General features: G+C 42.1%; 1 protein-coding gene across 3 annotated transcripts in view; it reads left to right on the forward strand.

Annotated features, from left to right (window-relative positions):
- NMD3 (NMD3 ribosome export adaptor) overlaps window positions 1–13,475 on the forward strand; it is a 53,007-nt gene that overhangs the window by 315 nt on the left and 39,217 nt on the right. For all 3 annotated transcript variants that reach the window (XM_030216781.1, XM_030216784.1, XM_030216783.1), the window contains exons 2-5: window positions 2,766–2,814; window positions 8,824–8,958; window positions 10,666–10,762; window positions 13,025–13,105. In XM_030216781.1, coding sequence (XP_030072641.1) covers window positions 2,771–2,814; window positions 8,824–8,958; window positions 10,666–10,762; window positions 13,025–13,105 — 357 coding nt within the window. In that variant the 5' untranslated portion in view covers window positions 2,766–2,770. The remainder of the gene's footprint in view (window positions 1–2,765; window positions 2,815–8,823; window positions 8,959–10,665; window positions 10,763–13,024; window positions 13,106–13,475) is intronic.

Raw genomic sequence — 13,475 nt, forward strand, 5'->3', positions numbered from 1 at the left:
ATTAGATCTTCTAGGTGATAAATAGAAATAATACAAAGATCTGAAGAAGGAGGCAATACATTTTTTTGATCAGCTTTTGAAGGCAATAAGTTAGTCCAATAAAAAAAGTATCATCTTATTTTTTCTTTGTTATTTCTATTCAGTGGATTTTGTCTAGCAAAAAAGGTGCCGGTACTCAAATGCCAGGACATCCTTCAGGGATGGAGTGATCATTGAGGGGCCCACCCCACAATAGCCAGGCCCCCTGCAACCAGACACAGAATCTATGACAAGGCAGAATTTGTATGTAGAACCTGAGCTCTTTCATTAAAATATGAGAACCATGGGTCAATTTTAGCAGACAGTTGAAAAGATGCTGGTACTCAGTACCCCCTGAAAAAAAGCCCTGTTTCTATTTATTAACTTTAAAAGTGGACTAACGTGGCTACCACATCATTTCACTCAAAACGGATTACATCTGTAGCTAACTTCAGCACTATGTTTTTCTTCATCAGGGTTAGTGAACAGACCCTGCAGTTTTCTTGCCTTATCTGATGGCATTCCTATTGCTGGGATTGCACTCGTGGACACCTATGTGCATCTGTAACGCATTTGGGGAATTAAGAAGTTCCGATGACAAGGAACTTGATGTTGAGTGTTCAGTCATTTTCACCCAGGAATCAGATTCATTGTTTATCTTCGCTAAATGTTGGTTTGTTCTAAGGTGCCTTGTGCTTTTGCCATGATCTGACTATTGGCCTTTTCCAGTATCACTCCATTGATTCAGGACATTAGGCTGTTTGATTGCAAGTTGATGTATTCTCCCTTAGAGGATTTTCTTTAATTTGATTTTAAATAAATCATAAGATGTATTTTGGTGTTGGATTAAGTACGTGCAGCTTTATAGTTATCCTCTGGTCGTTGACAGATGAATAGAGAATTGCTCTTGAAAACCTGTTAATCCAATTAAGTTATCACCTTTGACTTGAAAATATACAAACCTTAAACACCCTTTCTGACAATATATTTCAGTAATTGTATAGATAGCACTTTTAACCGGACTACATGAACTTGACATGCTTTGAAGACTTGCTGAGAGAGACCAATTTATAGGCCATTCTGCTTTTGTAAGGATTTGGTTTTGAATGGTGGGTTAAATGTTTTTGGTTCTTTTTTTGTCAAATTCTGCCCATCTTTTCATTGCATCACTAGAAATGAACATCAGACTGTGGAATGATCAGTGGTATTGGAACTTAATTTTGTAGACAGATGGGACATGGGGGTGTGGTAGGTAGGCAGGCCAGGGGAAGGACCAACAGGAGAAGAGGGGCTAGATTAAGGAGTAGGAATGTCTGTTTGCTGCTCCCCCCAACCCTGTAAGTTTACTGGAGGTTCTCAACTCAATCCTCAGGATATCCGGAACGACTATACATGAGATAAATTTGCATGTACCATCTCCATTCTATGAAAATGTATCTCATGCATATTCATTGTGGATATCCTCAAAATAGGACCGGCTGTGTGAGTCCTAAAGACTGGGTTAAGAACCTCTGGACCAGAGCAAAACACCCTGCTGCTCTGGAGTCCAAAGAGAAATCGAGGAATTGCATTTGAAGCTGTTCCCCCCCAGAAATTAAGCTTTGGATGTAATATCCTTCAAGTGTGAGCATGTAGCACTTATTGGGTGCTGGAAATAAATATAAGATTAAAATGTGACTAGTAACATACTTGGTGCGTGTGTTTTAATTTTGTGTGATCTCTAAAATATTATTATGGATCAACCACAGGGCAATTAAGTGGGTGAGTGTTAAGACTTTGCATAGGATGGAGATTATTAAATCACATTGGTTTCCTGAAAATCCTTTAAATTGGGGCCAAGTTATTTCTGTTTTAAATTCCTGTAATTTTCCCAGGGGATGTTGGGTTATGGAAGGGGCTCTCAACCCAGCCCTCGGGACACACCTAGCCAGTCAGGTTTTCAGAATATCCACAGTATAAGATAGATGTGCGTTCAGTATCCCTATTGTATGCAAATTTTTCTCATGCATATTCATTATGCTTATCCTGAAAACCTGACTGGCTAGATATGTCCCAAGGACTGAATTGATGGATTATGATGGTCATTCTGTAATTTCCTCTTGATTTGTAGACTTTGACAATAATGACAGGAGTCATGTGGCATCAGCTGCGATGTCACTGTAAATATTACAAAGCCTGAATCTTTAATAACAGGGGTTAGGACTGTCCAAAACCTTAGTATGTTTTGAGAGGGCTGATGGAGATGATTTGAGTATCCTCAAGGCGCTATCGTACCTCTTCCCCCAAATCTTCCTTTCAGTGTGCTGTCATGTAGGTAAGATTCTTCTCACTAGTCAGGTTTTTAATTCATTTTATTTTCTGTGCCTCCCAAGTTCTAGCTAATCACATTTAAGAGATATGTTCAAGCTTTTTCCTGCTACATTTTATTTAACCCAGAAGAAATATTAGGACTTCAGGGTTATGAATGCATTATTTTTGGTGATGTATTGAAAAATGGGTGAGACTTAGACTTCAGTGGAGTGTGCTTTGTTTTGATAAATGTTGGGCATAAGTAGGTTGGTAGTGAGGTGTTAGTGGGCCTAGTCTCTCTCCTCAGGTTGAGAGATTCTTCATATATTTTATGTACTAGTCGCCAAGTAGCAATATTGAATACATTTTAAGGCAGTTCTAATGGTAGGCTAATTTTTGTTGACTTCATGTGTTTACTGACTTTTGTGTTTTATTCTTTCCCATGTATCCTGTTGTAGAAAGCATGGAGTATATGAAGGAACCTGCCATTAGTAGCCAGGGGAACATGTAAGTGATTTTCTTTCTTTCTGGTGAGCTTAAGATGGAAAAGTGGTGGAATCTCTGCAAATTCATATCTAAATAAAATTTGATATAATCCTCCTCCTCCCCTTAATGGATGTGTAAGGGCTTGTCCTGAAAAAAGTTCCCATAACATCCACCTGAGAGGTGGCTGCATTCAGGTTTCTGTGTGGTTGGTTGAGAGGCTTTTTGAAATCGTGGTTGCTTGGGAATGGGCGCTAATGTAAATCGTTAATAATGTAATTGTATTGACAGGGGCATTCTAGAGACCCAGCTACAGAATCATTGTGTGTGAAATCTGCTTTCTCTGCAGACAAGCAGGGGATATGCAGGCATACTTGCTCTGTTGGATGACATCACCAACTAATGTACTGGAACTTTCTCCCCTAGCCTAAATTGAAATTTTGTGATGTGGGCATGCATGAGGATGCCCGTGTGAAGAGTCTGCCAGCATGGACTGAGGTCAGTGGAGTGTAGCCTAGTGGTTAGTGCAGTGGACTTTGATCCTGGGGAACTGAGTTCGATTCCCACTGCAGCTCCTTGTGACTCTGGGCAAGTCACTTAACCCTCCATTGCCCCTGGTACAAAATAAGTACCTGAATATATGTAAACCGCTTTGAATGTAGTTGCAAAAACCTCAGAAAGGCGGTATATTAAGTCCAATTTCCCTTATCTGTGCTATTACACCAGTTACATCTCTCCCCTGTCAGTGGGGTTCTGCACAGTCAACAGAGCACACCACCAACCAGCCATTGCAGTACCTATAGCAGCTGTGGCCCGCCAAGACACAAGTAGCTGGCCAAGCCTGCACTAACCTCCAATGTCTCTCTTCAGGCTGCTGCCACTGAACACAGCTTGCTTGTTGGCATGGTGACTGTTAGCCTAAGAGATTAAAGGTCATGGCCAGTGGTCTATCGGGTAACACAGATGTAGCTCTTGCCACTTCACTCAGCGGCAAAAGGTGCAAATAGTATCTTCCATTGCACAGAAAATGGCAGCTAGTTAGGAAACTGAAACCTGCACTATGATGATGGATCTGCAATCCCTAAAAGGCATTAATGGCAGAGAATCCTAGTATAACTGAGGACTTAAAAGTGGATGTGGTTTCTCCTATAGTAAGAAGAGATTGACCACAAGAAAGTGGTCCAAAGAACACAAGGGAGATGTAATATTACGGTAACGGAATTCAAACATGCGTGGGATAAGCATAAAGGAATCCTGTGCAGAAAGAATGGATCCTCAGGATCTGAATACAATGTACAAAGTTCATCAAATCTTTTACATAGTGAGATGAAAAATGTCGCAGAGCAACAATCTACCAAATAATTGGCAGCTTCAGTTCTAGAGAAAATCACCAAGAATAACCGTCGGACGATGTCTTAAGGTTAGTGGAAGAACACAACTGTTTGTGTGGCGCCCTGGTATTGGATTGCTGTTTCTCCTATAGTGCAGTTCTGTTTATATCTGAGGGAAGTGGATGAATTGGAGGAAAGGGCTTCTCTGTTAGATTCTGTGGCACCGCTGCAGGACAAAGGCAATATTGTTGGAAAAGGGATTTCAACAGTTCAAATAGTAGAAGTTTGAAGAAACAGTTTGAAGCCTTTGGGAATTTCAGAGGGAATAGAAGATGATGACCCAGTGAAGTACATGGAAGTGTTTCTTTTATACATACTGCAAATCCAGTTTACAGAGCACTTAATGGGGTGAAGTTATCCAACAGCGTTAGGGCACTAACCCGGATTATTTGTACCTTAATGCGTCTTAAAGGTGTGGTGTGGTACCCTACTGCAGCTACAACTGCCACCCTGTGTTACATAATAATGAGATGAAAAACATATAAATACATGTAAAGCAGCTCATTATTATATATATTCTATACTGCAGCTTTTTTTTTTTTTTTTGTTACATTTGTACCCTGCGCTTTCCCACTCATGGCAGGCTCAATGCGGCAGGCAATGGAGGGTTAAGTGACTTGCCCAGAGTCGCAAGGAGCTGCCTGTGCCGGGAATCGAACTCAGTTCCTCAGTTCCCCAGGACCAAAGTCCACCACCCTAACCACTAGGCCACTCCTCCACTTGTGGTATGCACACTGAAAGCCCCGGTTAAGCTGGTAAAATAACTCCAATTTAAAGCTGGGGTTATTTTATTGCCCGGGAGCATTGGGCCGCCGAGCTGCAGCCTGATGCTTTTGAGCCATCTGTGAGGCATACACAGTTACACTCTTTCTGGGGGTGTAAGTGAGAATGTGACACTTAGTAAAGCGTACAGAAAAACCCGATACCACCACGTTTTGGTACTAGATGGTGTAATGTCTGAAAAGTGATTGTTCCCTTTATCTATAGACCCGAATTTATAACACTCAAATATCACTTCTTTATTTATAATAGCAGAAAGAACAAAATGAAATGCAAGAATGAAGACAACAAAGGTCTTATAAAACAGCTCAGAGTAAACAGACATGAACCCTGAAATTGTGTTTTTGTTCAGCTAGCTCCTACCCAAAGCAGTACACCTCAATTAGATGGCAACCATACAACCTGTAGGTGGCACAGCATTCCTTACACAGGTCAGTCAGACGGCAGAGCAGGGCTGCATTTCAGATGGAATGCAAACAGCCCTTTTCTCAGGTTTACAGCTTCTTTTATCACAGGCTGCAGCTGAGTTGGTGACGTTCCAGCCCTGTTGTGCATGCAAGGATCCTGATTGGTTTGTCTCAAATGTTGTAGCTTGAGGGGCCACAACACTGTCCTACTGGCACCATGTTGAAGGGCTTTTTAGTTCTGAGGTCTTTATTCAAGTAAACAAGGTGTTTTTCTTGGATTGAAAGGAGCCTCAATGTCTGCAGTCACCAGTTTGTGAACCACCTATGTGGTGAAGTAATGTGATTGTTATTCTCCTTGTCCACTCTCCACAGAGTTGTTCTGACCCTGAGTTCACTGTTCCAGTAAACAATATTGTTACTGTTATTGCTCCGATTATTTTAGCCTTGGTCACATTTAGCTGGGTCCTTCTAAATGCAGGCTAAGGCCTATGAAGCAACAGGCCTTGGCAATGCAGTGAAAGATGAAGTTAGCCAAAGACTGTATTTTAATATTGGGTTGGTAATGCTGGAAGGGGTTGTGTATTAATTCTATATAACTTTGTTGGCATGTAGTGCTGCATATAGTGCCTTTTGCTCCTACACATCCATTAAAGGAGCCAGCAGTGCTCCAGAGCACACCCCCTCAAGCTGAAGTCCCCCCCCCCCCCTTGTACCCTACATATTCCTTGGGCAGGTGGGTATAATGGAAGTAAATTTTAAAGATTGTTTTTCAACCCTGTCTTGAACAACCAGTGCACTTGGGGTCTGTATTGTTGATTAGAAGTAATTCTGTTTAAAAATGATTAAGTGTTACCTTAAAGGATTGCTTTTCAACCCTGCTTTTGTCCGATAATACACTCTGAAATCTTGTCTTTGACCTAAAGTAACTTTTCTTGTCAATATAAAAAACAAGTTGGCATGCAGAAGATAAGACTCAGCTCTAACTAATTTGGTATGCAAAGGGGGGAGGATGGTTCTTATTTACCTGGCCCAGCTTGGCCACCTGGACTTGGGAAAGCATGTGACCACGTTAAGCATTTTGTAATTTTCCTTAGCTGTAATTTTCCATAGCTCTGAACATGAGCTCAGAGCCTAATAAAAGGGAGGGCTTGTCATGGTAGAGGTGGGGTTCATCTGTGAGTAACGTACGGACTGTGCAGAGGATCTGTTGTTTCTGGTCTAAAAAGCTCCTAGCTCTCACTGTGAACTGCCCCCCCCCCCAGCTGATGATAAGAGCCTGGATGATGGAGACTAGTGACGATTGTATGTATATAATGTATTGCTTCTTTTCCTGGTCTAAGAGATGTAGAGACCAGTGATGTAATGATTGTTTTTATATAGCTAATCATTGTATATGTGCTAACCATTATATATATATATATATATATATATATATATATATATATTTTAACCATTGTAGAATTTAGCTTCCCTAATAAAGGTTTCATTTACTTATTACGAATCCAAAAGAATCCACGGTAATTATTTGGGTAGTCTGTAGTAGTGAGACAGGCTGTAAATCCATAGCAGTACAGCGGGAGTGATCCTCAGTTACTCCAGCCCTCACTGTTGCAAGAATCCAAAATGGCTTTGGTGATCTCTAGCAAGGCTTCTGTGAGGGGTCGCTGGCCCCATTTTGGATCTTGGTGTCAGGAGGGCAGGAGCAATTGGGAGTAGGCTTTCAGGAGGCTGGGGAGGGCAAGGCTTCTTGGTGGGTATTCACACTTTGGAGGGGGGTCTTCAGGTTGGTTGGGGATACTATTCAGGGTGCCTTGATAGGGGTTGGAAGAGGGCCTTTCTGGTGTGTGTGTGTTGGGGGGGGGGAGGGGTCTAACATTTTCGTCCCCTTTAAGAGATGGGCCAGAATTACTGGACTGCAACTTGGCGGCCTGGTGCTTCTGGGCCAAAGGAATAACACTGCTTGTGAGATGGCTCACAAGCAACATTCTTTTTCCACGGGAGTACTCGACAAAAATTATCCAAGTTGAATGGTGATTTTTGTTTTCTGCGATATTGGTAGTGCATTCCAGAGTTGTGTGCTTATGTAGGAGAAGCTGGATGCATATGTTGATTTATACTTTAGTCCTTTCCAACTTGGGTAGTGGAGATTTAGGAATGTGCGTGCTGACTTTTTTTGTGTTTCTGGTTGGTAAGTCTATGAGGTCTACCATGTAGCTCGGGACCTTGCCGTGAATGATTTTGTGAGCCAGGGTGCAAATTTTGAAGGCAATTCGTTCTTTGATTGGGAGCCAATGTAGTTTTTCACATAGGGGTTTGGCACTTTCATATCTCGTTTTTCCGAATATGAGTCTGGCTGCAGTGTTTTGGTCAGTTTGGAGTTTCTTAATAGTTTGTTCTTTGCATCCGGTGTAGATTGCATTGCAGTAGTCTAGGTGACTTAACACCATTGATTGTACCAGGCTGCAGAATATCTCTCTCAGGGAAAAAAGGATTTACTTGCTTAAGTTTCCACATTGAGTAGAACATTTTCTTTGTTGTAATTTTCGCTTGGTTTTCTAGTGTAAGGTTTCGGTCGATGGTGACTCCAAGGATTTTCAGTTTGTCTGATACAGGAAGAATGTAATCTGGGGTGTTTATAATGGTGGGTTTGTTCGTATTGTATTGTGATGAGAGGATGAGGCAATGTGTCTTTTCTGCGTTGAGTTTTAGTTGGAATGCATCCGCCCATGAGTTCATGATTTGCAGGCTAAGTTCAATTTTGTTTGTAATTTCTGTTAGGTCGTGTTTAAATGGGATGTATATTGTGACATCGTTGGCGTAGATGTAGGGGTCGAGGCCTTGGTTGGATAGGGATATGGCTAGTGGGGTCATCAGGTTGAAGAGGGTCGGCGATAGCGGTGAACCTTGGGGTACTCCGCATTCTGGTTTCTATGGTGATGATGTATTCAATTTTGATGCCACTTGGTAAAAGGAAAAAAACCTTATGACCTTCCAAGTTCTTGTTTCTTTTTTTGAGTGTTCTTCTCTTCCTCTTCACATCTCCTTCTATCCTCCCCAATCTTTGCATGGTTGCAGTGGTAGGCACTCAGGTCTCGGCTCTGCCAACGGCTTCCCAGGAATTTTCCGGTCCAGGCTGTACATTGTTGTGTATCACAAGTGCTGTAATTGCTAAGGTGTATTATACTATATGCTGGTGGTGGTATCTTTCGAGACAAGGCTAAATTTGCTAAATGGAAATTGTATTGCAGAATTCTTGCAAATTCAGTAAAAATATGTGATCACAAAAAATGAGTTCCACAAAAGAAATTGGATTAAAGCAATGGTTCAGCACCTTTAGTTCCAACATTTGTATTCTCCCTTCTGCATTTCCTTCCATTTCCCAATCTGCTGTTGCTTGTTTTTCTGACTGAATATGTTGACCTGTCTTTTTTTTTTTCTTACCCCCTTCATGCCAGCCTCTGCTGCCAGTGTGGGATTCCAATCCCTCCAAATCCTGCAAACATGTGTGTGGCGTGTTTACGAACGCAAGTGGATATCAGCGAAGGGATCCCCAAACAAGTGTCGATCCATTTCTGCAAACAGTGTGAAAGGTATGGTGCGGAGTGCTAGGATTCTGTAATTAGTGCAATGCTTAGACTGGCAACAACTGAATGAATATGCCCTATGAAAACTGGGATGAGGTTGCATCTGTTTTCAATGTGAAAATCGGACGGGGTTCAGCCTTGAAATATACTTCGCTGGCCATCAGATTTCTCTATAATCTACAGGCATTTTCATGCAGAGTGGTGTAGTTTCCTGGGATGTCTGCCACTTGTCCATGGAAGCCTGAGATTTTGTATCTTCATGCTCTCCACCCTACCAAGGGTTATTTTCACTCCGTTCTGAGCCTGATTTTCATTTTCATATGTCTGCATAATGAGGAACCTTTTGATAAATCAGGCCTTATGTGAAAGGGGAGATTTCAGGGTGACGAGTCCTAGATCAGTGCTGCTGAATTTTGTCCTGTAACACTCTAAACTAACGAGGAACTGAGGCACATATGTTGTGACTATTTTAAAAAGCAACATTTGTGCTATGCCAGTGAGGTTCCATGGGTTTCCAGTGATCCCCAATAAACTCCACATCACATAGGTTTTGTGCCTTTGTTCAGACCTTCCAGCTCCTCCTTCAATCAATACCTCAGGCTGGACTCCTGCCTCTGCCCCTTTATAAAGTAAGTCCAGGGAAAGTTTGGGTGCACAGTTGTACCGCCTCCAAGGCAGGTACAATTGTGTGTGTATGTGCTGGAAAGAATAGGTGCAATGTGTGTGTACTTCACAAAATGTGCACATCAGTGCCAGTCCCTTCCCACCACACTCTGCCTGTTCTCCAGTCTAAGGAATGCGTTCATCTATGTCACATAACAGTACGCATTGTGTATCTGTACTTACTGCGTACACACATGTACTCTTGAGCAATTTTATAAAGGGTAGATATTGAAAGCGATTTCTTGTGTGGAGCTATCTAGGGATATTCAGCAGCATCAGTGGCGTACCAAGGGGGGTGGGGGCGGTCCGCCCCGGGTGCACGCCGCTGGGGGGGGGGGGGGGTACTGCGCGCGCGCGCCTGTCGGCTCCGCTCGTTCCATGCTCCCTCTGTCGCGGAACAGGTTACTTCCTGTTCCGGGGCAGAGGGAGCATAGAACGAGAGAAGCCGACAGGCGCGCGGTATCCCCCCCAGCAGGTAAAAATGCACCTGGGGGGGGTGTCCTTTTGCCAGGGTTGGGGGGGGGGGGCGCATCGGCGATCCACCCCGGGTATCAGCCACCCTAGGAACATCACTGAGCAGCATTTAACCGTTAGGGCCACTGAATATCGACACTAACTGCTAAACTGGTAGCTGGTGATTTTGTGGATGGAGTCCACATGTATGGTTAAGTACCGGTATTCAGCACTTAACCGCATAAAACACAGTCCTGTCTTTGTCCGGTGTAGCTTATGCGGTTACATTTAACCGGATAAGTGATAGCTGGCTATACATAGCTGGACATTCAAAGCTCGTGCTTGGACGTGGCCTGGCATTGAATATCCAAGCATAACACCGACAGTGGCTGAAAAAATGCTGACTGTTGCTGGCTGAACATGAGCACTTAAAACACTGTCCTGCATGTTCAGGCCCCTTTAGATAATTACCCAGAAGAGATTACCATGTGGATTCTGTGGCTGATTTACTCCTGCCATGCTGAATCACCTGCTGGTGTTCAGGGTCTTCTGCAAACAAGCCTGGTATGTTTTTTGTTTTTTTTCACTGTTCCCCAGGTACCTTCAGCCTCCTGGAGCTTGGGTGCAGTGTGCCTTAGAATCTAGAGAACTTCTCACTTTGTGTCTCAAAAGAATTAAAGCTTCGTTGAGTAAGGTTAGTCTTTTCACTCCAGCCATTCATGTAGAGAAATGGTAGAATGTTTCGGTAAACAGCAAAGATTAAACGGTCAGATGGGATGTAGGGTGGTGTGTATTAGGATCCAGGAGCTGCATGTTGAGGAAGTCTGAGGCAGCCAAGTGACAGCTCTACCATTTGAGTTCTTGCATACTGACCCCCACCCCTCCTAAAGAAGTGGCATTTTGAGGAGCAAATGTTCTGGTAAGCTATAAAGTGTATGGCAGGAGCCACACATCATGCCATGGGTTGAATATTCTTTTGTAAAGAGGTACATTTACATTACTACGTTACATTTGATAGTCACCATTTCTCAAATGACCCTGCAGTGGATTACAAAATATATTCCATCTAGAACGGGAAATATCCCGAAAATAGTGGTCCCTAGCAGTGGTTCTCAAACGTCTCCTGAGGGATTACCAGCCAGTCGGGTTTTCAGGATATCCCTAATGAATATGCATAATTCTTCACTTAAGTTAACACTCAATAACTAGTTGCATATATCTTATATACTAATTACAACAGCCGTCATTTATGCAATAAAGTTTGTTGTATTGTGAAAAATAAGCAATATACCAACATCCAGGGCGCTAGAACATGATATGTACAGATATTTTTGGAATTTTAATGAATGGGTTTGAAATGGTATGAATGATTGGGTGAATGTGTTGGGGATTTATAATAACAATTGTTATAATAAGATGTTATAGTAAAGTATTTAATAAAGATTTAATAATGAGCGATGGTTGTTGTAATTAGTATATAATGAATATGCACGAGAGAGAGAGTTCCATATAATGGACGTCACAGTCTTGCAGATATGTCTCATGCACAATCATTAGGGCTATCCTTCAAACTAAACTGACTGGTGGTCCCCCCAGAACAGATTTGTGAACCCCTGGTCTAAAGTGTCAGCTAAGAAGAAGCAGGTGGGACATATAATTTCCTCCTCCTTTCTCCAGTCCCTTAGGTGCTCCATTTTCAATTGGGTGCTGGCAGGTAAAGTTGCTATTGTTCTTTTTGGGTGTCTAGACTCAGAATTTGCACGCTGTTTATAAGTAATTACTTTACGCTTGATGCTTCATGCTCCAAATAGCTAGTGTGACATTTTAATTAAGAAACTGGATGAAGGGCAGGGAGGGGGGGGGGGAATAGAAATGGAGAGTGTGGCTAGTGTCTGGTTGTTTTAGAAATATAACATTCAGGGGAGGGTATAAGAAATAGATCTGTACTGAATAGCATATTTTACTATTCGGCCAAATACGAATGCCTAATACGAAAAGTGGGGATTGAACTTTAACATAACTAATAAAAGAAGCAATGTGAAAACAGAGATCAAGTGTTGATTTCAATAGGATTTAGCACAGTAGGGCCCCAGTTATTCGTATTTGAATGAGTGGAGGAGTGGCCTAGTGGTTAGGGTGGTGGACTTTAGTCCTGGGGAACTGAGTTCAATTCCCACTTCAGGCACAAGCAGCTCCTTGTGACTCTGGGCAAGTCACTTAACCCTCCATTGCCCCATGTAAGCCGCATTGAGCCTGCCATGAGTGGGAAAGCACGGGGTACAAATGTAACAAAAATAAATAAAATAAAAAAATTTAAATTACTATTCGACCGAATTTGAATAATGTATTCGGGGCTGATTTGAATCGAAAACAGCCCTAATAAACCCTACCCACTCTGGGTCCACTGATATTGGTGGGAAAAGAAAGATTATAGAGAAGAGAAAGGGGGAGATGAAAGGGAGGGGAAGGGAGAAACAAAAAATATGGAAACCGCTCGTGGATTGTGTGTTGGTTATGAAATGGAAAATGATTTGTGTTCAAGTTACCATTGAGCAAGTTGGAATGGAAAAAAAAAACTTGGATGAAACAAACTTTGCTGCTTCAAATGGCTTTGCATAAAGTCCCGAAGGAGCTGCATAACCCATGATACCATTGAGTACTGGGATTCTGTCAAAATAGTTTCCTGCAATGTGAACGTGACTGGGCTCAGAAGATTCTCAAACCTTTGCTGGCTGGATTATGCCTTTCCGTTCTCTGTTGCTGGGGAGTCTTAGAAGGGGGGCCTGCAGGAGGTGAGAAGAGTTGCTGGGTATGTGCAGCCTTGTTGTCATTGCTTGTGTTTGTAGTTTTTACTGTGAGGGATTTACATTTACAGGGCTTGAATACGTGAATGGGTCAGTGCAATAGAATGTGTGTTTATTTTTTAATTTGTTTCCGTACTTGTTTTTGCTAACAGGTCCGGCTCATAGATGCAGGATTTATTTGGACAGAGCCACACTCCAAGAGACTTAAAATAAAGTTAACTATACAAAAAGAGGTAAGTAACCAGGACAGAGGGAAAAATTAACGAATCCCTTCTACATGTCCAAGGCTGAAGAAACCGAAGACTGGTTCTACTGATCTGGCGCTCGCTGGTGCTTAGCCTTCCAAAATGCCATCTTGGCTTCCTCCTCCATCTTCCCCTTCATAATTTTTTGATAATAAATTAGAGGTTATGGTAATTGAGTGATTTTATGGACAGTGGTTCTCTGATATTAATATAATTCTGTAATGTAACATCTGCAGTACAATACACATGATATTATCTTATTAAAAAACTTAAAAATTCTTAAAGTTAAAATCCAAATAAGATATCTGTTAAGTCTTATGTACCAGCAGCGAAAGAGTTTCATCTGGTTCAGGCACGT

Source organism: Microcaecilia unicolor, chromosome 10, assembly GCF_901765095.1.
Source record: "Microcaecilia unicolor chromosome 10, aMicUni1.1, whole genome shotgun sequence".
Classification (NCBI taxonomy): Eukaryota; Metazoa; Chordata; class Amphibia; order Gymnophiona; family Siphonopidae; genus Microcaecilia; species Microcaecilia unicolor.